The 24138-nt window shown below is 61.5% G+C and overlaps 1 protein-coding gene across 5 annotated transcripts in view; it reads left to right on the top strand.

Moving 5' to 3' along the window:
- The first annotated feature begins 6332 nt into the window (after positions 1–6332).
- Positions 6333–24138, top strand: part of BRD3 (bromodomain containing 3) — a 35456-nt gene continuing 17650 nt past the window's right edge. For 2 of the 5 annotated variants that reach the window (XM_064490744.1, XM_064490747.1), the window contains exons 1-4: positions 6333–6473; positions 20958–21282; positions 22092–22229; positions 23319–23466. In XM_064490744.1, the coding sequence (XP_064346814.1) occupies positions 21070–21282; positions 22092–22229; positions 23319–23466 (499 nt within the window). In that variant the 5' untranslated portion in view covers positions 6333–6473; positions 20958–21069. Of the gene's footprint in view, positions 6474–14162; positions 14279–14826; positions 14848–20957; positions 21283–22091; positions 22230–23318; positions 23467–24138 lie in introns of those variants that run through there. The other 3 variants (XM_064490745.1, XM_064490748.1, XM_064490746.1) reach the window with 3 other exon arrangements.

The following is a 24138-nucleotide window of genomic DNA, read 5'->3' as shown; positions in this document are numbered from 1 at the left end:
TTTCTTCCATATATACGTATATATTTTTTAGTTAGTTATTTTTCCTTTTTGGTTGCCCTGGTGATTACGATTAACACCTTAATTTATAACATACTACTTTGGATTAGTTTCAATACTATACAAAAACCTTGCTCCTATATTGGGCCATCGGTCCCTCATGTTGTTACTGTTACAAATTACATCTTTATACATTGTATGCCTATTGGCATAGATTTATAATTATTGTTTTATATAGTTGTCTTTTAAATCCTATGGAGGAAATAGAGGTGTTACTAACCAAAAACATATTACTGCTGACTTTTATACTTATCTATGTAGTTACGTTTACTGTCCTTTATTTCTTCAAGTGGATGTAAGTTACTGCATAACGTCCACTCATTTCAGGCTGAAGGACTCCATTTAGCAATTCTCACAGGGCAGGTCTACTGGCAACAAAACTCCGTTTTTTAATTTTTATTTCTGAGAATATTTTTATTTCTCCTTCTGTTTTGAAAGATAGTTTTGCCAGTTATAGAACTCTTGGTTGACAGGATTTTTTTTTCCTTTAGCACTTTGAATATGTCATCCTGCCACTTTCTGGCCTCCATGGTTTCTGATGACAAAGAAGCTATTAATCTTACTGGGGATCCCTCGTATCTGGTGAGTCCCTTCTCTCTTTCTGCTTTCAGGATGTTCTCTTTGTCTTTAGACATATTGATCATAATGTGGAGATCTCTGAGTTTTTACCACCATGGATAAATTTTGTGAGCTTCTTGGATATGCAGACTCGTGTTTTTCACCAAATTTGGGACTCTTGGGGCCATTATTTTTAAAGGTATTCTTTCTTCTCTATTGTCTCTCACCTCTTCTTCTGTGACTCCCATCCACAGGTCTCTTAGGCTCTGCCCAGTTCTCTTCACTCTTTTTTCTTTCTGTTCCTTGGTTTGGATAATCTCAATTGACTTATCTCTTATCGTTCCTTCTGCTTGCTCAAATGTGCTGTGGAACCCCTCTAATGAGTTTTTAAATTTCAGTTGTTCATTTCACCTCCAGAGTTTCTCTTTGATTCCTTTTTATGATTCTTCTCCTTTCACTGCTAACCTCTACTTGGGGAGATGTGTTACGTGGTTCCCTCTAGCTCTTGAGCATTTTAACAGCATTGATTTAGAGTCTCTGTCTCGTAAGCCAGTGTTTGGGCTTCCTAAGGGACAGTTTACATTCATTTTCTTTTCCTATACCTGGGCCATACTTTGTTTTTCTGCATGCCTCATAATTTTTTGTTGAAAATTGGACAGTTTGAATATTACAATGTTGACAACTCTGAAAACCTGTCCTGGGGTTTGCTGATGCTGTACTCTGCACTGTTGCTGTTCTTTGTTTGGTGACTTGTTCTGAAGGGATGCTGTACAGCCAGGATCCTCTGCTGTGTGGCCCCTGCATTGTGTTTGGTTAGCCTAGTGGTCAGTCTGCGATTCAATAGAAATCTCCTTAGACATCGAGATAAAGCTACCCTTTTCCTGTTTGTTTTTCTCAGTTCCTGTAAGCCTTTGATTAGTTTCCAGAGTTCTGATTTTTTCTTTTGCCAGTTTATGTGCTATTTCTGTGGCACCCTGGGCCCTTGGAGCTCTCTGTGCTGCCATTTTTGCTGATTTCACCATAGCCAATTGCTTTTCAGAACTTTCATGCTTTTTCAGCTTTTCTAAGACATGTTTAGATGGTGGATTCACTCCTGTTCATCCTACTTGTGCTTCATTTCTTCCATGTATTTTGTTAAAGTTTCACTTCTTATCTGTTCAAATTCTTCTTCACTCCTTTTCTTAATTCTCCGTGTCAGCAGTTCCTATTAGGATGGTATAGCACCTCTTCCCTGCTTCTTAACCGAACTTTCCAGTTTTTACAATATTTTCCATCTTTGTTTCTCTAAGCTTCATTCTGGTTGGTTTCCTCAGATCTACCTTTTGGGGAACTAATTCTTTCTTCAACTTTGTCTAAGCAGCCACTTGTCCCTTTGAGTTTTAAATTTCCATGTGGCCTATATTTTTGATTTCTAGAAGTTCCAGGATTTTTTTTCAAAACTTCTAGATTTTTTTTGTTAACCTTTTTTAAAAAATTATTTTGCGTCTTCCATCATCTTATTTATTTATTTATTTATTTATTTATTTATTTATTTATTTATTATCTCTACATTAGGCTCTCAATTCAATCATTTCTAACACACTCACAGCCTTGGGATTCCTTGTTAGAGGCAGGGTCACGGGGAGGGGACACAGATGGGGCCATGGTGTCACAGGACTTCAATGTAGAAAACGTTCCTGTGGGTGCAAAGGCAAGATGGTGGTTTCATCATATTTTAAGCCATCAGAGCCCCAGGAATGCCAGGGGCACCTAAACGTTGAGCATGGATTCCAGGAGATCCAGGGACTGAAGAGCTTGCCAGGCCAGCCCTCTCTGTACTGTATCATGATTGCGTTTTCAAACAAAACTCAATTCTCATTACATAGTAATACCTGTTTGCTACAGGGGGGAAAATGATCAATGAGAAAAATAAACTAAGATCACCCACAATCCTAGTTCCCACATTTAGCTGCCATGGTCACACTAGCCCAGCTCCCCGGCTCCGTCCCTGGCTTGACATCCCCCCCGGCACAGAGCACTGTCAGGAACGCTGCGTATTTCACTTCTTTGAGATAGTCTGTGTGTCCCCAAGGGTGTGTCAGCTCCAGGGCGCCGGGGTCTTATCTTGCTCCCTCTTGTTTCTGCCGTGCTGGGAAGCAGAGGCATCGGGCACCACTGCCTCCATCAGGACCAGGACGTCTGTGGTGAACGAACAAGTGCACGAGCCGTCTCACTCATGAGACTGTCCACCGCCTTTCTCCTCCCATCAATTGTACGAGGCAGGTACCATTTCACAGACGGGTAGACAGAGTCTGGGGGCCCCACACCTGTCTTCTTGCCATGCCTCCTGCTGGCTGTCCTTCTGAGGCCACATTCACACAGCACAGCCCACTCTCTGTGGTCACCTGAGCCCCCGGTTCATGCCCGAGACCCTTCCACGCTGCACTTTTAAGGACGTTACTGTTACTTTTGTGCACACGATATTCCACTTTGGGGGCAGGAAAGACAGGGCAGTGAAAAAGTGCCCTCCAAGCTCCACCCCGCCGTGGGGGCCCCCGCCATGTGAGAGAACCAACCATCCTGGACGTGTGCTTCCTCAAACACGTGCCTCGTCTTGCCCGCCACGATGCAGGTTCTTAGAATGCATTTGGCAGGTGAAATGTGAATCACCTCCCTGTCACCTGCCTCCGGATTCAAACCTGGGCTTGGGCGAGTCATTTAACCTCACTGTGCCTCCATTTTCACCTGTAAGGTAGACATAATTATCCCCTCCTCATAAAATTGTTTGGGGATTCAGTGAAATGATGTATGTAAAGCTCGGGACACTGCCTGGCTCACAGGAAGTAGTCACTACATGATGGTACAATTAGACCTCTGCTCCCCACCCACCAGACTTCTGTGGCCCAGCCTTTGCTTGGCGGAGACAGAAATTCCTTTTTTCCAGCTGTTCTGAATGCTGATCGTTTTCCTGGGGAAGGACTCATGATAACTAAACTTTTAAGAGACTCATGTTTGTCTAACTGCAAAGTGATAACAGAACTGCCCTGTGACCCCAGGGGCACAGTGGACGGAGCCAGCACCGGGGAGGAGGCAGCTGAGGCTGCAGCCCTGGCCTGGCCTGGCCCGAGCAAGGGTTCAAGGCCACGTGCAAGCTTTTAAGGCCATGGCTTTCTGGTCTGCAGGGCCTCATGTAGGGGTGAGCAGGGCAGCTGCCTTAGCTCGTAGAGGTCTGACTGCACTGAGCTTTGCAGATGGAGTCTGAAGGGTGGGACAGGTGTGCAGAAGAGAAAGTCTGTTCATTCAGTTGTAGGCCCTGGGGAGACAGAGCCCTGCTCTCAGGGAGCTGCCATGCGGGAGGGTGGAGACAGCCAGTAAAGAGCCCAGGAAGTAACAGATCAAGGCCGAGAGGTGAGCCTCCATGAGGAGGGTCGGAGGCCCAGCCTGCACACTCCATCCCCCTCCCACGGCTATGTTTACCCTCCTTTGACAGATGAGGAAACCCCAGTTGGGGAGATTAACTGGTTCTACTTCAGGCATGCGTCCACGGAGGCCCAACCTAGGCCTAGGAAGGGAGCACGCTGGCGGAAGTGGGGGCAGTAAGGGCCACCTGAATCCCTTCCCAAGGCAGCCCTGCTTGCAAGAAGGCCGGGGTCGGGGAGGCCTACACCAGGCTTAAGGGGTAGTTAGCCCAGGGGCTGGGATGCTCAAATGTGGGTATCTGTTGCCTTTCTCTTACAGATTCTGTTTCCCAGAAACTTCTCCAGCCTCAGGGAAGGTCACTCCACTGAACTACTGGGGCTATGCATGAGTGGGCAGGCAGGACCGGTGGGTGCCTGCAAGGGAGAGGCAGGGACTGAGGTAGGTCCTTCCATCAGAACCGGGCTCTCAGGGGTGGCCCACGGTCCTGCTGTACTCCTGGCAGGGACTTCTTGGGTCAGCAGGAGGGCACAGGAGGGTCATCAGGGTCCTGGGCATCTGGTCGGCAGCCTTGACAGCCTGGCTGGTCAGGGGCAGCCTCTGTGTGCACTTCATCCAAGCTCTGCGAGGTCAAGACCAAGTGGAGAAGCTCTTTGTTAGGGCCTCAGGAGGAGTGAGGTGGGATCATATTCAGCAGTGAGATGAACCCTGCTGATGGCCAGAGTGCCCAGGATGTCCAGGAGGGTGAGACCCAGGTGGCAGGAAGGGGACACAGCCTTGGAAGTGACTAAAACAGAAGTCTATAAACTGGGGTTCCAAACCAGGGCTTCAGGAGGAATGCAACCAGGATGATGGTTCCAAAAAGTCAATCTGCAGATCCTTACTGTCCACACTTTTTCTCTGACTTTCTCCCACTTTGTAAACTGAAAAGGCAAAGGCCTTCCCTAGCCAGAGCCTTGCACCTGGGAGTGTAAGAAGTCCCGGGCTCCCAGGAAAGAGGCAGTAGGGAGGGTGGGGGAAGGTTTTGTTCTCTCCTACAAACTGTGTTTCCCAGGACCCCAGGTTTTGACACCTCAGCTCTCTGTGACCCAGGGCTACTTCCCCTCCCAGAGGTGCCTCACCTGGAAGCCAGGCACAGAGGGCCTGTCCTGGGTGGGTGCGGGGCTGCACAAGCCCAGCAGAGCGGCCATTCACTGTAACAATATAAAGACGTGCGCATTCGGGGTAGTAGGGCTCCTGCTCAACCTGAAATAAACCCAGCGAGCCCAGGGGCTCGGCATGGGTCGAGCCCACAGAAAGAAAGTTGACCCTGCAGTTGGCAAGTTCAGTGAGTACCAAGGAAAATTTGTTTCGTTTTTTACATTTTTGTGGGGGTCCAGCACACACTGCGAACACCCACTTTAAGTTACAGCAGGATAAAAATTTACTTAATGTGTACACGCGAGGAAGTGCCACCAAGAACAAGATCCGAAACGTGTCCATGGGCCGAACCTTTGAAAACGAAGAAAAAGGGCCAGGGCTCCCCGTTTTCACCCTTGTGGCGCACCGCTGGAATCTCGGGCTAGGGACCTTTGATCTCATTCCTGCCCCTCACTGGGCGGATGGGAAAACAGCCTGGGAGGCGAGGGCTCCGGGCAGAGCCAGGAACACCCCCTGCTCCTCGCCAGCTCTGGGGACTCGGCGCGCTCTCTCACGAGGAACTCGTGAGCCCGGACCCGGGTCTGTGGTGGGAACAGGAGGTGGTAGGTAGCTGGTGGGCAGGCGAAGGTGGGTAGAAGGGGGCGGGGCCCAGCGCGGCTCCTCCCCGGGCGGGGCCGCCCCTGCGCGCGCTCCGACGCTCCGCCCCTCGCCCTCCCCCCACACACCCGCGCGCCCCCGCCAGGCTAATTAGGCGCGCGGTTTGTTTACAAACATGGGCGCCCGGCAGGTGCGCGCCGCCCAGACCGTGAGCGCCAGAGGTTCGAGAGCGGCGCCCCAGGCTCCGGGGTGCTCTGGCAGGGGTGGTGGCGGCGGCAGGCAGGCGCTGGGCCGCCCTCCCGCCTTTTGCACGCCTCCCGGGGCATCAGGAAATTCGCCCAGAGGCGCACGCCCCCTGCGCGGGAGGGGGCGCAGGAGGACCGCGCCGGGGCCCCAAGTCGCCGCCAGCGCCGCGCCCCGCCCCCGCGCGCCCCCCGGGCCTGGCCCGCTCGCGGCCGGGTCGGCGGGGCGGGCGGCGGGCGGGGGCGCGCGGGGCGGGGCGCGGCGCCGGCGGGGCCGGGACATGTAGTCCACGCGCCACGGCCTCCCCTGGGCGGCCCCGGCGCGGGCCCGGCCGCGGACTACGACTCCCGCCAGGCGCCGCGGCGCAGCGCATGAGCCCTGCTCGGCTCCGGCGCGTCTATTATGCTGCCGGGGCCGGCGAGCCAAAGAGGAGCCGGCCGCGCGGGCTGGGAGGGGACGGCCGCCGGAGCCGCCGAGGCCAAGTACGCCTTTCTCTTGCTTCCTTGCGCGCGCGGGGCGGCGGGCGGCGCGGGCGGCGGCGGGCTGGGCGGGACGGGGAGCGCGGCCCCGTGCGCCCCGCGCAGGCCTCCGGCGCGTCCGGGGAGCCAGGCGCCCGGACCGCCGCCGCCTTTGTGCGCGGCCACGATGCAACAAAGCGCGGCGGCGGCGGCCCGGGGTCGCGGCGGCGGCGGCAGCGGCAGCGCGGGCCCCCTCCCTTCCGCCCGCGCCCTCCCGGCCGCCCGCGTCCCGGGCTCGGGGGCGTCGCCTCGGCCGGGGCGCGCAGCCCGGAGTTGGCACGGCCCGCGCGCCCCGCGCCAGCGACCTCCCGCGCGCCCTCCCTCACGGAAAGGATTTTTCCCCCTTTCCTCCGCCCGCCATCTTTCGAAGGGGGGATCGAGGAAGACGCGGAGGAGAAGGTGCTCTGCGGCGCCACTTTCCCCGCGCCCGCCCCGCCCGCCCAGACTCCAGGTGGCGGGACTCGCGCGGGGGCTGTCGCCGCTCGCCGCTCCCGGGGCGGGGGGCGAAGCCGGGCCCGGGAACCGACGGCTTGGCGCGGAGGCCGCTTTCTCCAGAGTTCGGGGCCCGAGCTGACTTTGAGCCCTTTGGAGTTGCCGGGTCGTTGCAGCCCGGCCAAGAGGAGACCCAGTTCCCGTTTTGAAGTCAGCGTGAAAAGCGCTTAATCCGGGCGAGGTCGAGTTGGAGCGGGAGGAGGGGGCTGCGTGCCCTCCTTCCCACTCGGGGTGGGCCGCGGCCTGACAGCATGGCACAAGCCCATCGAGGGGGGAACGCTCACCCTAAACTTCACACTTCCCCGCGGCCCTCCTGGGCTCCCCGTGAATAAAGCTCTGGGGAGTCGCTCCTTCTCCACCAGCTGCTCAGACGGAGGCAGGGCCGTAGTGGAGGCCTTGGGAGGCCAGGGGGCAGTTTGGGGAAGATGAGAGGCGGGCACGGAACAGCTCCGCCAGGAGACCCACCTGGGGCGGGTCCCGTGTTCCATCCTGAGGGGTCCCTTCGTTGGGCGCAGGCCTTGGCCGTCCCGCGGCCCTTAATTTTGGGTGAAAGCTTTCTACCCAGAAGTTCTTAACTGGGCCTCCTCCCGAGTGTTAACTGGTTTGTGTCTGCAGAGTTAGTGGAGGGGGTGGGGAGTGGTATTGTGTGTCAGTGGGCAAACTGCCGGCTGGAGGGCAGGAAGCTAGTAAGTGCAGGACTCTCCCTCGTCCCTCCTCTCGTGCCCCCTCCCCCCGCTGAGGACGAAGAAGAAAGTTTTCTTTTCACCCTGCACTGTCGGCTTTCTCCTTGACTCTTTCTTTAAAATGGGAATTCTTTTCCGGGGTCTGTGCAGTGGCCTGGGGAGATCCTGAAAGCCACACAAAATCGTCTGGGCGGCGCTTCTCCTGGAGGAGTAGTTAGCTTTCAGGGGGGTCAGGAAAATGCCTGAACCCCTGCAGGGATCAGTCCCCAGGAGTTAGGGACCTCTGGCCCTCCCAGCCCTCCCTCCCGCAGCCCTAGTGCAGCCTCTCACTTGCAAATAAAGCTCTGTGTTTGCCCTTGTCTGTCTTGAGGCCTTGATGTGAGCTGGTGGTTACAGATCAGGAGAGATAGGGCACACGGCGTTGCAGGGCGGGAGGCGATGCTGGGCAGCTTGGGGCATTTCTCCCTGACCTTTCTGGTAACCTCGGGGGGCCCAGGGAACTTGGAATCCTGCCACAGCAGCTCCTCGGAAGCTCAGGTCCAGTCCCAGCCCCGCCACGGGGACGTCCTGGGAGGAGGGCTGTAGAGCGTCGATTTTTGTTTTGTTTTTAGAAAGTGGAGAAGTTGCTTTTTTACAACAGCAGCAGCTCACGTGTGTTTCGGAAGTGAGCTTTGAGTACGAGGGGATCTGTAAATACTCTGCTCCGCCTGGCTGGCCCAGCAGAGTGGTTCTGGGCAGAAAGTGAAAGTAGGGGGGCGGTGAACAAAGTGAAGCGCCCGGCTCCTGCCGCAGCCCGCCCGCTGCCGCTCCTGCGCCCTCTTCCTCCAGGCTGGCGAGGTGCCGGCCGCCCGAGCCCTGTGCCCGGCAAGCGGTGAGGTGCACAGCCATTTCCTGCTTCTCCGGGCAGAGCCTTCCCCTGGGAGTGCTGGCCGCGGCCCTGAGTGGAGTGGTTGGTGCAGGACTGACCGGACGCCGCCGCGGGGCTGGCCCGGTGTCTGCCTGGTTTCCATCCACCGCTGGTGGGCCCTGTTCTTGGGAGAGCTCCGGGGGGAGCTGGGCTGGGTCAGGAGCAGGGTGGCCCAGACCCAGAGCCCACCCTCCCCCAGCGAGCGGCTGCAGCTGGGCACTTGCCTGAATCCGCTATGCAAGTCACTTGATTTTCGGGGCAGTTCGGTGATTGGCTCGGTAGTGCTGGTTGGGGAGTAGCCTGGTCCTCCTCCTCTGTCTCCCCAGCTGATGGGCCAGCTGGAAAGTGCTGGGACACCCAGGGAGGTCCCTTGTACCTTGCGTCCGCAGGCAGGTGTCCAGTTGGAGCATCCTTGCTTCCAAAGGAAGCTTGGCTGAATCGTGGCAGGAAGCAGCCTGCCTACTGCATGCAGCCTTCTGGGAACTTGGCAGGGGAGCCCCAGCGGCTGAGGGCTGCTTGGGAGCCCGCCCGCCCTCCATCCTGTGGCTCTGCCCCTTGTTTCAATGGAGGAGGTCAGCAGGTGCCAAGGCAGCGCTGGATGGCCTGGCACGCTTGGGTCAGGGCTGCTGGGAGGTGTCCAGGTGCTGAGTGGTTTGTTGAGCCTTCTCAGCACCCGCTTGTGGCGAAGCCCTTGGCGCCTGCACCTTTGCTCTGGGTGCCTGTGCCCCTGCACCTGAGCAGCTCGGGGCTCTTAAAGGCAAAGCGCCACCTTTCGGGGGCCCCTCTCAACGTGCGTTCAGCACAGAGATGGTGGGAGCAGGCGTTTCTCTCTCTTTGCCGGGGTTTACGTGGCCCTCGGGAGAATCGGCTCGCAGCCTCCCTCCTCTCGAGGGCCTTCGTAGCCTCGAGTTGCAGAGATGCACTTGGGAGCAAGCCCCCCCCACCGCGGCACCGGGAAAGCTCATCCAGGGTGATGAGGCGCTTGGGTGGGCGCTTTTCCAGCCCCTGGGGAGCGCCGCGGGGCTGTGGTGGCGCTTCCGGTGGCCCAGTGGGGTTCTTCTGCGAGTGTCAGAAGCTGGGCTTGGTGGCCCGTGTGGAGGTGTTTCCGCAGTGTTGTTCAGGAGGGGTGTGGACACCTGTGTCAGGGGCCAAGCTGTCCTGAGGAGCTGGGGCTCGGGAGTCCCCCCCAAGGTCCCCAGGACTGGAGCCTCGGGACTCAGAAGTGGGAGTGTCCCCGCCTTCTGTCCGGCCGAGTGCGGCACCTGCCCCTCCCGTGGTGCCTGCTGTCCCCCTGGCGGTCCCCGCATCGGTGGTGCCGTGCGGCCAGACCCAGTGATGGCGTTACCAGGAGGAAGCAGAGCTTGGGGGAACCCTGGCCTGGCAGTGTCTCGGGGGTGAAACGTGGGTGCGGAGGGAAAGAAAGGGCAGGGAGGGGGTGCCGCCCAGCCCCTGGCCTGCTTGTGCCATCAGGCAGGGCCCTCCTGGTGCCAGCCTGGTGCCAGCAGCTGCACATTAGATCTCGGGCTGTGCTGGCTGTGCGCGCCAGATAAGGCACACCCCACTCTGTGCTCTGATGTCTTAGCTGCCGCCAGGCGGTCCCTGCCGGACCGCTGTGGGTCTCGGGTGGGGAGACACAGATGACTGTGTGACCGTCACCTGGGGTGACAGGGTCCCCCGCAGGCTGGGAGAGGCAGCAGGAGCACTGGGTAAGCGTGCAGGCACTTGGGCTGTGGTGCCTGGCGTCCAGGAGACAGCTTATCCTGGGAGTGGGCGGCGGGGCAGGGCCGCCAGGGTCGCTCCCTGTGCCCAGAGCATGTGCCCGTCCCTCTCCAGGACTTCCAGGCTCTGCACTGCCTTCCCATGGGAGCACCTGCTGTTCTGGAAGGGCGTGGGCACCTGGGGACATGTTTGCATTGGGCGGTAGGACATGAGAGCCCAGCACGGACCCTGGTTCACCAAGGCTGGACTGTCCTCGGGCCCACTCTGGGCTGGTGCCTGCTGGCCACCCCTCGTCCTCGGCGTCAGGATTGGGCAGTGGTCAGGGCTTCCTGCCCACCCCCAGGCCTGTAGGCTCTGTGGCCACCCAGCTCCTCTCAGCCTCATTTCCCAGCTGTCAGGCGTGGTGAGGGGGGCACTGCTCTGTCCGCGGGCTGCTGCCTGGGGTCTGAGGTGGAGGCCTGGCTGGAGGAGAGGGCGCGGTCAGGCCGGGATGCAGCGACAGCGAGGTGCTTTCTGCTCGGGGTTTCGGGCCCGCTAACACACAGGGATCGGACATCGAGTGGAGGGTGTTCTGTTGGGATGAGCGGATACGGCGGTGTGGGCTGGGCCTGGTGCAGGTCTGGGCCCCACTGAGCGGGGTGTGGTGGGTGCGTGCTGGGCCCCTGGTCTTTTTGACAAGGGGCTGGTCAGTTGCTCAGGTGGTCCCCGCCCCTACCCTCTGCAATCCCCAGGAGACGGGTTTGGAGAGGAAAAGTGAGGGTGTGCTGAGTGGATGTGGGGTGGGGTGGGCCGGGCCCCGTCTTGTGCAGCGGTGACCTTCATCCCATCCATGCATCTGTCAGGCAGGGCCCTCCTGGCCCAGGTACTGGTGGTTTGTAAGGTGGTGCACGTTGAAGACGTGGGTTTGGATCTCATCGGCCGGCTGTCTTAAGAGGAGAGAGGCTGGGGGGCTCTTTTCTCTCTCCCTGAGATTGAACTGGCCAGTGCCTGTGGGTGGCGCCCTGCCCTGGGCAGAGCCCCCCGCAGTGCGGTGCTTGCGGCCCAGCCCCCTGCAGGTGCAGCTGACCACCTGGCCTCGAGTATCCTCTGTGGGACCGCCTGACCCAGAGAGGATGGTCCCCCTCTTCCCACTCCAGGCCGCACCATCCTCACTCACTGTGTCCCCTGAGAACATTCCCCATCGAGTGGTGGGTCCCTTGTCCCCTTCCCAGCCCTATGGAAGGGGTCATCGAGGGCAGTGGGTGGGTGGCCTGTCCTCAGGGAGGTGCCCTGCAGGGTGCCCATTGGGATCCTGGGGGTCCCCAGGGGAACAACGCCAGGTCCTGGCTGCCAGGTGTTTGGGCCAGAACCCAGCATTTCGGAGAGAGAGAGAGTGTTTGCGCGTCTCCCTGGAAGCCCTGTGGGGCTTTACAGCCCTCGACGTGCATGTTTGGCGTAGTGTCTCTTCATGTTCTTTCTGTTGGCTTTTCTTGGGAGTGGTTTGGTTGAAAGGTAGTTGGGGTCAGAGCCTCGGGGGTGAGGCTGGCTGGCCTGATCCCCTCAAGGAGCAGGGAGCCCCACTTGGCAGGGTGGTGGCGACCCCTGGAGCCGGTGTCTCGGGTCCATGGTGAGACAAGGGTTCCAGAGGAAAGGAAACCTTCTGAGGTGGCTTCCTCCAGGCGGGCTAGGGGGCTGGGGGAAAGCGTAAGATGTTGGGGAAAACTGATTGACAGAGCACGAGGAGCTGGGGTGCTGAGGTGCCAGGGTGCAGCGCCAGAGGACATGGGGGGCATCCGGGAGGGGACCATGGCTGCAGGCCCATCAGTGGGCCAGGCCCGGTGCCTTAGGACACAGAGACAGACCTGGAGGTGCCCCGGACTCTGACAGGCCTGGGCCTGTTGGGGTCCACTGCTGCTGGAGAGTGGGGGTGATCTAGGCCTGCAGTGGGCTTGGGGCCCTGGTCCGGGCTGCGTTCTCCGGGCAGAGGCCCTTCATATGGCAGCCTGGTGGCACTGCACCCTGCCTGGGCATGGTGTGTGGTGTGCACAGCCCAGAGTGTGTGTGGAGGCCCCTGCTGGCCCACCTGACCTCCCCTGGGCCTCCCTGGGGTCCCTGCTCCGACCCCGAGGGAGGAGGCAGTTGGCCTCGCCTGTCACTCAGGCCGACCCTGCCTGCCTGCCCGCCCGGATCCGGTTTCCTGACGCCTGGCGCCCGCGGGCAGAGGAGCTGGGGCAGTGGGCCTGGCCCCTTCCTGCGGCCGACCGCTCCCTTTTCTGCTGGATTATTGCAAGGATTCTGGGAGGTGGTGGAGGGTCTGGGGGTCTGGTGGACGGCCTTGTTCATGGCCTGGCTCTGTCTCTTTCTGATGGGGTGACCTGGTACCCCTTCACCCCTGAGCCTCTGTCCTCACCTGGAAAGTGGAGCCCACGTGACCCCCACCAACGCCAGGATGGGGCACATAGTCATGGGGCCATGTAGCATTGGGGGTCCCCCAGGGGCACAGAGAGAGTCGGCCCACCTCCACTCGCCTCCGGACGCCAAAGTTTTGTCCTTGTTGCTGACGGGGCGGGGCCGGGCCGGTGGATCTGAGCAGGGCAGGAGGGGCGGTGGCGCGTGGGCCCTGCCCCTGCCCCCCGACCCCGGGCCCTGCGCTGAGGTGGGGGAGTCGCTCCCTGGCTGTTTCCTGCCTCTCATCGCCCTGCTCAATGTCAGTGTCCCACACAAAACTCCCCTCCTGCCTGGAGGTGCCTCAGGAGTCCCTCCTTCGGGCCTGACGCCCTCCAACCCAGGAGCCTCCGGAGGACCCCCCGCCCCTCCATCTGCCTCCTCCTCTGACCCCAGCCCACTGTCCGGCCTCATCCTCCCGCATGGCCGTGGTGCTGCCCCCGATGCTGGTGAGGGGGCGTCCGTCTGCCCCTCTGTCCAGCACCCCCGACGCCCCTCGAGGTGCGGGATCCAGGCTGCCCAGGAGCGCCCAGCTCTGCCTGCCGAGGTCCTGCCAGTGGCCCGGCGCTGTGGCAGCAGGGCCGGAGCCGCCTCTGCTGAGTTGCTGGATGTTTTTCCACAGCGGCCCCTGGACACAGGTCCCCACACTCTCCTTGTTTGTCCAGGACCCTGAGTAGCCCTGGCCTTGAGTGTCTTCTGACATGTCCCTCTGGGTTGAGTGAGCCTACAGGGGCCAGATCTCTGTGTTTTACTTAGGATTCCAGTTCCCCGGGAGGGAGGAGGCTGGGCCCAGCCGGGAGGTGGCCCGCGGCCTCCAGGCCCACCCCACCCCAGAGCCGGGGGCACTCGGGTCCCCTCACCCGGTCTGCGGCCAGGTGTGTCCGGCACGGTCCCTCATGGAGGGGCGTGTGTGACCCTGGAGGGTGGGTGACTGGTCAGTGTGCCCCCCCCCGGCCGGCTGGTTGGTGTCCAGGCCTTTCCTCAGGACCCTGCCAGAACCCCCGTCTCTGGTCTGTCCTAGGTGTGTGGGGCTTTTGTGGCTCATCTGAGAGTTTCCGCTCTGGGCGGTTTCAGATCCTCTGGCTTCAAGGGAAGGTTGTTCCTTCACTTTAACCTTCACCCAGATTCCCGGGCAGCCCCCCCGCCGGGGGGGAGGTCCTCTGAGCCTCACTCAGTCTCCCCTCTGAGTAGCCAGGTCCCATCCCTGCCCTGCTGTGCCAGCGCAGAGTGGACGCCCCATGAAGGCTGCGCCCGGGCGCCCTGCCCCGCAGCCAGGCGGGCATCCCGGTGGCGGAGGGCTGCCGGCGCAGGGGTGTGTGGTCTGTGCCGTGAGGAGCCTTTGCAGTAACGTGGCTGCCAGCTGGGGGAGCAGAGCCTCAAGGCTCCTTCACGGCAGGCTTAAAACTCCTGTTTTACGTGTGCTTACAGAGCCCGCGTTCGAGAAGGCTGGTTTCCAGCCCGGCCGCTGATGAGCGGGCCTGGTGGGCTCTGACCCCAGCGAGATCAAGCTGCACGGTTCGCTGCTGGGTGCTCACCCCCAGGAGGTGAGACACCCCCGAGCCCGTGGGGGCGGGTGGGGGTGACGGGGACACCTGACAGCTGACAGATTTTGTGTCTCGGGTCTCGCCTTAGGGCACTGGGGTCTGTTAGGCCCCTGTGCTTCGCCACTTGGACCTCCCAGTCCCTGTTGATTTGCCTGAGTGCATCTCAGCCGGGGTCCTCGTGCCCTGCCAGGCGAGGGGGGAGAAGGGTCACATCCCCCAGGTCTCACAGTTGCTGTCTGGGTGGTGGACGCAGGGTCCTGACCACCCAGGGAAGTGGGGGGTCACCCATTTCTTCTTGGTGGGGTGGGGGCTTTCCAGGGTGACCAGGAGAAGCCCCCTGGTCGGTCCTCCAGACCCCCACTCATTTCATCTCCCCATCCCCCATTATCACAGCGAATTCCAGACCTATGTCCTTCATAAGGCTTTCAGTGCGCATCTCTGAAAGATGAAGCCTCTAAACAAATTACAACCGCAGAACCACTGTCGCCCCTGAAGGTTTACCGTGGAGCCCAAAGGATCATCAGACAGGCAGTGGGGAAGTAGGCGCCCCTCTACTCACCGCTTCACAGGTGCTTCTGGCAAACTGGCCCAGGGCGCAGGCGCTGGGGTCGCGCCCGCTGCCTCGCCGGACCCTGATGGGGAGCCGGCCCCAGCCAAGCGGGGGCCGCGCGAGGGGTCCTCGCTGGCTGGAGCAGCCAACCCCAGCAATGGGCCGCCCGCCTTCCTCTGTTCCAGCTGCGACCCCAGAAAACTCTTGGGGGGGGTGAGCTTTTTTCCTCATTCTTTTACAGCAAAAGCTGACCCCTTGTAGCCATTGAAAGGCCATCAGTGGTCCTTGTTTATCCCCAGAGTGAATGTTTGTATTCATTCGGAGGGTTATCTCAGACCCTGGGAGCCAGTGGTGTCTGTAGGAGACCCCCCACCCCGTGGGATGGACCCCCATCAGGACGTGCCTGGGAGAGCTTGGGGGAGTGGCGGGGTGGTCAGGCTCTGACCTGTGTGGTGAGGCCGTGGCCGCGAGCCAGGTGGCGGTGGTCACTTCCGGCCCTTTCATGGTGGGCGTGGCCTGCTTGTGTCCCGACAGGGCCGGGTGCTGGGGTGAGGGGAGGTCAGGGGTCCCCCGGGCTCACTGGCTATGCCAGGAGTGTGGGTGCCTGGGGGCCTTGCCTGGTGAGAGCCCTGAGCTGGGTGTGCCACTGGTAGCTTGGAGTGCCCTGGGCCTCAGTTTCCCCGTCTGCGACCAGCACCTGGATGTGCCCACCTTGGGCTCCCGCTGGGCCTTCTTTGCTCCTTCTGTGGCCCCTCCTGGTGTCCCATCCAGCCACGATGGTGTAGACCACAGGGACAGGCCAAACTCTGAATTTGCCTTGTTTCCCTCAGTTTGGGGGCCTGGAGGCCCTCCACTGGGATCCCCTGGAGGAGGAGGTCCGGAGGGCCTGCCAGTGGACACAGGAGCGGCCGAGCCAGCCCCCACAGAACTTCTTTGTTTCTTCTTTGGGTCCCCAGCCAGTGAGGCCAGGTGGGCTGGGCAGCCACGCCTCTGTCCTGGGTGGGGCCTGGTGTGGCCGAGGGGAGGGGCTGGGGCATCCCTGTTCCCATGTGGAGCCCAGGCCTGCTGCGCTGAGGAGGTCACGTGAGGGGCCAGTGCCCACCAGGAGGGCAGGGGGAGGGCTGGGGGACGAGCGGGAGCATTCCTCTGCGGAGGACAAGCCGTCTTCACCTTTGTGGCCTCCCTCCCGGCTCCAGCCAGGGCTGCTCAGGCGACCCATGGTTCCCTGCTGGGACCACACAGAGTTGGAAGGAGAGTGAGGGGCCGGTCCTGGTCCGTGGGGCCGGGCGGCTGAGAGCAGGGGGAAGGCTGTGTTTGCTTTGGGCAGACGTGCTGTAAATGTCTCCAGGGGCTGGGCCCTTCTCCAGTGTGACCGCGTGTCTTCCGCGTGGCACGTGGAGGCGGGTGTACAGGGACCTGTGGGCTCTGTCCCTGCTCCTCTGCCATGCTGTGGCCCCTCTCCAGGTGGCTTGGGAAGCTGGGGCATCTCCTTTGCTTCCACCCGACAGGCCAGTGTCACGCAGCTCTCTAACCATTGTCCAGGGTATCCCTGGACCCCATGTCCTTGTGGGCGGGAAACCGTGTCTCCATACGTGGGGCTGGGTTGGGAGCACCGGACAGGTGCTGGCAGTGCCGGAGGTCAGCCGGGAGGGGCGCTGGGACTTGGGCCCTGGTGTGACAGGCCCAAGTGGGTGCTCCTTGCTGCCCTTTGGTGCGGCCCCCTGTGCGCACACCTCTGCGCGTCTCTGGCCAGAAGTTAGAATCTGACCAGGGGCTTGAGGGTGCTGCTGGCCCGGGCCTGCCGCCGGGGCCCGCTGGGTGGCTTGGCCGCTGGTTGCTGGTTCCTTAGCTGCCCGGCTCCTCCTCTCCCCTGTGGTCACCCGCGATGCCAGGAACCAGGTCAGGGAGGCACGAGTCCTGGGTTTATGTACCCGAAGCCCCACATGGGCAGGCTCAGGACACACCCCAAGGGTGGAGGAGCCTCTGCTTTGTTATCCGTGTGACGGGCCTGGTCACTAACCTCATAGGACCATGTGGGGTCTCACCCTCGGCAGAGGTGAGCCCGTAGCTGACCACCACCGTATTTCTTGGTGTTTCTCCGCTGTCTGCCCCGCTGCCTCACCCAGAAGGGCAGTCAGTGGGGTCCGGGCCAGGCGCGGGTGGGGCCGTGCTGAGAGCACTGGGGACCGTGGGCGTCCTGGGCACAGGTCGGGGGCGACTCCCCGCAGTCTCCCCTTTGTGTTGCTGTAAGCCCCCCATCGCTCTGCACCCCCTGTCCATTGCTGGTATCGGCTCATGGCCAAGCCCTGGCAGAGGGTCAGCAGGGACTGGAAGCAGCCCGTGCCTTCCCGGTCTCAGACGTGGCCCTGACTGCTGCCCCGACGAGGGAGGCTGGGGGTGAGGGACAGCGCAGCTGCTCTGCGAGTCCCTGGCCGCCGGCAGGGAGCGTGGGCGTGCCCTTGGCCTGTGTCCTCGCCCCTGTGCCGCCCGGACAAGTGGGCGTCTGGGGGAAGCGGGCGTGGCCGACTGCGCCCCTGGCTGGGGGCCCCGCTGAGGATGGGCTGACTGCAGGGTCGTCATGGCCCCAGGATTTCCCTGGGTGGGGCACGCTGGGCTGCCTGGCCTGTCCCGGGGCCCTGGAGGAGGAGGAGCCAGCTTGGACTGGTCTGAGTGTTCTTTCCAAAACAGAAATCCCTTCACACTTTTTTTTCCCACGAAAGTATTGTATTCTTAAAAAGAACCCCACCCATTTAGAGTCACGAGCAGAAGGGGAGCAGCGCCCTGGCTGCGCACGGTGGGCGGGGTCCTGAGCGCGGGCGGCCGTCCCTCTGCGCCTCCTGAGAGCGTCCTGAGGCCGCATGCCCTCCGGACCCCCGTGTGCTGGAGCCGGTGCCTCGTTTCCTCGGCAAGGCCGGTGTCGCCGCAGCTCCGCCCGGCCCGCGGGCCCGGGCTCTGTCTCCGTGTGAGGCGTGTGCTCCGGTGGGGGGCGGCGTGGCCTCTTCACTCACTGCCACCCCAGAGGGGACAGCGCCCCGTGACCTGTGCGACCGTATGGCCTCCTCTGGGAGCCGGGGGTGTCCTCCCGCTGCAGAGGGGTCTGGCTGGAGCTCCCCGACGGTCCCCGTTGCCAGCCTCCTCCCCAGCCACGTGGCCCTTCCTGGGAGGTGGGTCTCCTGGTACCTGGGGTGGAGTGGCTCGTGGGGGGGCCCCAACCTCTCACACTCTAGCTGCCCTCCCTTCCTCCCTGTCAGGCTGGTACCCAGGCTGTGTGGGACAAAGGACGAGCCAGGTGCCTGCCTCTGCTGTCAGGGGTGCTGTGTGCTACCACCTGGCCAGGGGGTGGTAGCGAGGCCACAACCCTTGTGGTCATCCCCACATACCTGCAGGTGGGGCACCTTCAGTGGAGGTGCTGGGCGTGGTACTCACATTTGCAGACCAGGGGAGGTCCCATTGCCTTATGCAGTCCCACAGGTGGTGGGGCATCTGCCTGCCGGACGTGTGCCCGGCACCCTTTGCACGTGTTCCCTCTGAACCTCCTAGACACTGCTGGGGTGGCTGCTCGGGCCGCTGCGGAGTGACTCAGGACTCCTGTGCCTGTGAGGTGCTCGTCGAGCGTGTACTGGGCCTGGCGCTGCTCTCAGGGTTTCTCACGTTGTCTGGGACCCCCGGCACTGCCGAGGGGGCGCCTGGGCCGGGCTGGTGTGAGGCCGGACACAGGAGGCCACTCTGTCCACTTGACTCAGGCCCGTGGCTCCTCCTGGGCGGGATGGGCAGCTGTGCTGTCCCTGGGCATTACCCCAGGATGGGGGGGTGTGTTCCTGAGTTTGCGCCAGGAGCTGGTCTCCTCGGCTACAGGTCTGGAGTGGTCAGTCTCTGGTCAGAAGAGGGGGGGAAAGTTGAGGGCCAGGCCAAGGATCCCCACGGTAACCCAAGCCCATCCCTGCAGAGAGCCGTGCCTGCCCGTCCCCGTGCTTGAAGGAGGCCGATCTGCGCCTTGGCCAGCAGCCTTGGGCCCTTCCCGCGGACCCCATACCCCCCCAGGTAGTTTCAGCCCCTGGCTGAGTCCTGCCTGCTCCCTGCTCCCCGGTCCGTGCAGCAGCAGCCCTACACCTGGGGGCCCGAGCTGCAGTGGGCCGGCTTCTGGGCCCAGGTTCAGGGGTGGCAGGTACAGGAACCCTCACTCGGAGCCGCTGCAGCGGTCACAGCAGGACTGTACCGTGGTAGGTGTGTGTCCAGCACAGGCCCCAGTGCCTTGTGTGTTGGATTCTTTTAGTCTCAGTGAGCACAGTGGGGACACGGGGACTGGGCCCTACAGCTGGTGATGGGCAGAGCTGGGACTGGGATCCAGGAGCCTGGCCCCTGCATCTGCTCTGCAGCCCTGAGCTGCCTGGCGTCTGGGAGGTTCCAGAGGTTCTAGGAGGCACTGACACATGGTGGCATCGGAGCAGAGGAGACCAAGAAAGCAGGGGAGGGCACAGGCCTGTGTGGCTGCAGCAGCCAGGACAGGGAGATGAGTCACTGGTCAGGTTGGGCCCCGCAAGCCGGAGCAGGACTGGCCATGCTCTCCCCTGGGGGCATTCGGGCCACCAGAGTCTTGAGCAACTGAGTGACATGATCGAACCTGGGCTGGTTTGGCCAGGAGCACCGCTGCTGTGTAGAGCAGGGCCATGCAGGGGAGGGCAGACCTGTGGGGGGTTCATGGAGACCCCAGCGGGAGGCCTGCTGGGGTGGGGCAGTGAGGGGTCAAGGAGGAGGGCTCAGGCCAGGTGGCTTTGTGTCCGGTGGTGAGATGCGCTGGGGGCCGGGTGCTGCCAGGGGCTTGGTGAGGTGGGGGAGCTTGGAAGGTGCCTGCTTACCTGGGGAGAGCACGGAGCAGGGGAGCTGCTGGCTCCCTAGAACACCTGGTGGGTGTTCCCGAAGCGTCCCTTGGATGAAGGGTGGGCGAGCGGGGCAGCGTTGCTTGGCAAGTAAGATGTGCCCGTTGTCTTTCTTAAGTCCTGTTCACTCTGGGCCGGAGCGGGAGAGGGTTGCTGGTCAGGGTTGAACAAACAGCTGCCTGGGGGAAGCCCTGTGGGTGCTGACGACTGTAGGGCAGACATGCCCACGTGGCAGACCACGTGGTCGATACCAGCTCGGGAAGGTCTCTAAGTTTTAACCATCTGCTTTTGCAAGTTGTAGAAGGGCTGGGTCCAGCAGCCGACACGCACCACTCTGTCCCTCCTGAAGGCCCTCTGGCCCCCACGCAGGCCCTGCGCCCAGCCCACCCCGGCTGAATGCAGTAGTGTGCACAAATGCCGCCCGAGTCCAGATCCCGTGTGCAGCCCCCAGTGCGTTCTGCACCCTAAAGTAACAGCAGGGCTGCCGACTTCTTCCCCAGATATGGTGGGCTTTCGATGTTGGGAGCGGCCCGTTCATCCTACAGCAGAGCATTCATTTCTCTGGGCTGTAGTCGGTCTCCTGGTGACTCGTGGGGCAACACTGGCCGCTCCCTCCCCAGCTCTCCCTCAGAGCATCCTGAGGGCCAGGGTGCGGTCTTGCAGCCCCTCACTCACCCAGGATGCAGGGCCACGTCCACTTCTCCCACCCGCACGATTGGCCGAGGTCCGGCTGTATTACAGCCTGGCGCCATCACAAACCAGAGCCCGTTATCGTGGTTACATTAGAACCTCCATCTTTGCGGCCTCGCTTAAGAGGGTCCTTGTGCTGCACCTGGTCCGAGAACAGTCTGCCTCCTTGGACAGGCTGTTAGGTCGACGTCGTAGCTCTGTGTGTGGATCATTCCCTAAAAAATTGCTGCAGTGGAGAGCAGTGCAGAGTCGGTCCCCGGCAGGCAAGGGGCTGGTGGGCAGTGAGCCGAGGGTGGCCACGTCCTTGGTGCCTGCCTGGACGGCCGCCTTCCCGCCCTCACGTTCCGCAGCCACTCCGGGGACACGTTCTCTCCCTTCCCCAGCCTGAGAGCATTGGGGGAGCGTGGTCCTGTGACAGGTGAGGAGTGGCCAGGGCGAGGGGTGCACGTGCCCGGCCTGGCCTCGCCATGACCGCATGGCTGTGCCCAGGGAGCCGGCTGAGGCTGGGCGAGGTGGCGGGCCCAGGGTGACCGGCCTTTCCCTGCTGTCTCCTCCCCTGCAGGTGCTGCGGGGTTGGGCCCAGAGATGGGATGTGGCGCCTCGTGGGGAGCGCAGAGGAAGCCAGGGCCTCCCCCCGCCGCTGCTGTGACGGCCAGTGAGTGAGCAGCTGGAGGATGTCCACCACCACGACGGCCGCCCCCACGGGGGTCCCGGCGGCCCCGGGCCCCGTGAACCCGCCCCCGCCGGAGGTCTCCAACCCCGCAAAGCCCGGCCGCAAGACCAACCAGCTGCAGTACATGCAGAACGTGGTGGTGAAGACGCTCTGGAAACACCAGTTCGCCTGGCCCTTCTACCAGCCGGTGGACGCCATCAAGCTGAACCTGCCCGTGAGTGGCCCCCTCCCTGGGACCCCTGCCCTTCTGTCACCCCGACTCCTGGAGGCTGGCCCCTCTGGCCCGGGCAGAGGTGGTGCTGGGATGTGGCCAGTCCTGTAAGCCAGGCACAGCCCAGGCTTCGGGAGCCCAGTGTCCGGCAGAGGACAGCCTGGGACACGCAGTGACCAAGAGGCAGAGAGGACACTTAGGGGCGTGGGGGGGCTGGGGGCAGCTGCCTCCAGGTGGCCTTGTGGGTGGGAGCAGGGGGAGCCGGAGTCGACGGGGCTGGGGCTCAGGAGGAGAGGGTCACCCGTGCCTCCGTCCTGTGCCCGCACCGCCCTGCAGTGACGCGTCTGCGCGTGAAACCACGCGCTCAGAGCGGGCGAGGCCCGCTTCCCCAGGGATAGCGCCCCCGCTGCGTGCCCCAGGCGGCCTGACCACCTGATGGCTTTCTTCTCTGGCCCGGAACAGAAGAACCCCGAGCGCTGCAAGGGGTAGCCAGTGGCCTGGGCCCTCCGTCCCTGGGCACCAGGCGCCCTGGGGCCGAGTCTGGAGTCTGGGGAAGGGACGTGGCTCCACGTCCAGAGCACAGACCCGTGCTGGGTCCACACACAACCCAGTCGGCTGAGAGGCCTGGCAGGGCTGTGTGCTGGCCGAGTGCCACCCCAGACCTGGCAGCCACCTGTCCTGAGGCGAACAGGAACTTGGCCCGGCCCCGGCTCCGCGGGACGACTGCCTTGTGCACCGTCGCCACACCTGGAATCGCAAAGATTCCTATGCCAGAGCCAGTGGTGACGCCTGTGAAAAATCTCTTTTCCTAGGATTATCATAAGATAATAAAAAACCCGATGGACATGGGGACTATTAAGAAGAGACTAGAGAGTAATTACTATTGGAGTGCAAGTGAGTGCATGCAGGACTTCAACACCATGTTCACAAACTGCTACATTTACAACAAGGTGAGGGGACGCAGGCGCCCCCATGCGGGGGCCCGGGCCGGGAGGGGGTGCCCGCCCCGGGTGGGCCAGGGCAGACCCCAGGGTGGGAGAGGGCGCCCGCCTGGGGGTGGCGCTGTGCAGCGGCTTGAGCGCAGGCCGGGCTCAGCCCTGGTCTGGCCGTGGTCCCCTTGAGGGGCTCCCACTTGCTGCATACTGAGCGGTCACCTCGCGTGGACCACTCCTGCAGGGAGACGAGAGGTTAGAACAGCCTCTTCAGAGGGAACCGTTGCACACCAAATGCTTTAACACGTCCACACCCGGGGAGAGAGGGTAGAGGTCAGTGGTGGAGCACGTGCCGAGCACGTGTGAGGTCCTGGGTTTGGTCCCCAGTCCCTCCATTAAAAAATAGACAGTAAATAAACATAATTACCTTCCGTGACCCAAAAGGAGAAAAAAGACTTAAAACGTCCACACTCTCGGACCCAGAAACTCTACCTCTGGAAACACTAAAGGAATCGGTGCGGGCCTGTGCCTGTGCGGGGAAGGTCCCAGCACCTGCACACGCAGCGGTCGGAGGTGGGCCGAGCACAGTGTGACGCCCCCTCACAGCCGCCCACGATGACGCGGAGCGCTGGTGACGAGGGAGGGCGTCTGTGGGGTGGTTCGCAGCGGGAGGAGCAGACGAGGGAAGTGCCGTAGGTCCCGGTTTTGTGGGGTTTCTGTTTAGGGGTGATCTGGAGTACTGAGCTGCAGTCTCTTTTTTTCCCCGCATGATGGGATGAAGAGTGCGTTTTGAATTCTTCTGAGAGTTTCCATGTTAAAATATGTTCCTTTTGGCCTCCCTCCTGCCCCACCAGCTCTCCTAACGAATTTCTAAAATAAACATTTTTCAGTGGGAAGGGTAGAGCTCAGTGGTAGAGCGCATGCCTAGCATGCACGAGGTCCTGGGTTCTACCCCAGCCCCTCTATTAAAATTTGTCGTCATAATAATGAACTAAACCTGATTATGGATAAATAAGTAAGTGTTTTTCTCGAGCTGCTGTCAGCGCTGTCTGCTGCAGACACACGGCTCCTTTCTAGCTCGTAACCCCGGCTCTCCCATGTCTTCAGCCCACAGATGACATAGTGCTAATGGCCCAAGCCTTAGAGAAAATTTTTCTGCAGAAAGTGGCCCAGATGCCCCAGGAGGAAGTGGAATTATTACCCCCTGCTCCAAAGGGCAAAGGCCGGAAGCCAGCTTCGGGAGCCCAGAGCGCAGGTAAAGGGGTGGGCCGGTCCAGGCTTTCTGGCCTGGTGCCCCAGCAGGTGGGCTGGGCGCTGACCACAGTACCCCTTCTGAGGGGCCCTCCGCGCCCTGAGCTCTGTCTCCCCATTTGGGCAGTGACAGTAGGTGCTCTGGGAGCTGGGCCTCCGCTGTCGGGCCCGCAGGCGTCCTGGTGGTCTTGCTGCCTCTTGCTTGGAGCCTGCTCTGGGGAGGGGACCTTGTTCTGGCCATGTCCCTGCTCGGCTCCTCCCAGCCCCGGCTCTCCCAGGAGCCACGCGGTCCCTTGTCTCCTCCTAAAACCTTGCCTGTTCTGCACACGCCATGCTCCTTGCGACATGTCAGGGAGCCCCGTGGGGATCAGGGTTAGCACCAGGAGCCCTGCGGTGGTCTTACCTGGTCCCGGAAGCCAGAACAGGGTGCATGCGATGGAGGCTGACTGGAGGCCCAGCCCTGGAGAGCGGCCGGGATGTGTCACGCTTTGTAACGGGGCTGTGGCTGTTCCGTGGCTCCATTGGGTCACTCGGCTGGTCTCCTGGAATCTGAGTTAACCCCTGGCTGCTACCGAGCAGGCTGCCTGGCCCGTCCGGCTCACTTCGTCGTTCAGACCAGGGGTGGGGTCTCAGGAGGAGGGGCTCGCTCTGCTGGTGCCCGGTGCTTCCTGGCTGG

This window comes from Camelus dromedarius, chromosome 10 (assembly GCF_036321535.1).
Source record: "Camelus dromedarius isolate mCamDro1 chromosome 10, mCamDro1.pat, whole genome shotgun sequence".
In the NCBI taxonomy this organism is placed as follows: Eukaryota; Metazoa; Chordata; class Mammalia; order Artiodactyla; family Camelidae; genus Camelus; species Camelus dromedarius.
Note: the sequence above shows the minus strand (reverse complement) of the source record. Positions and strands in the feature narration are given on the sequence as shown.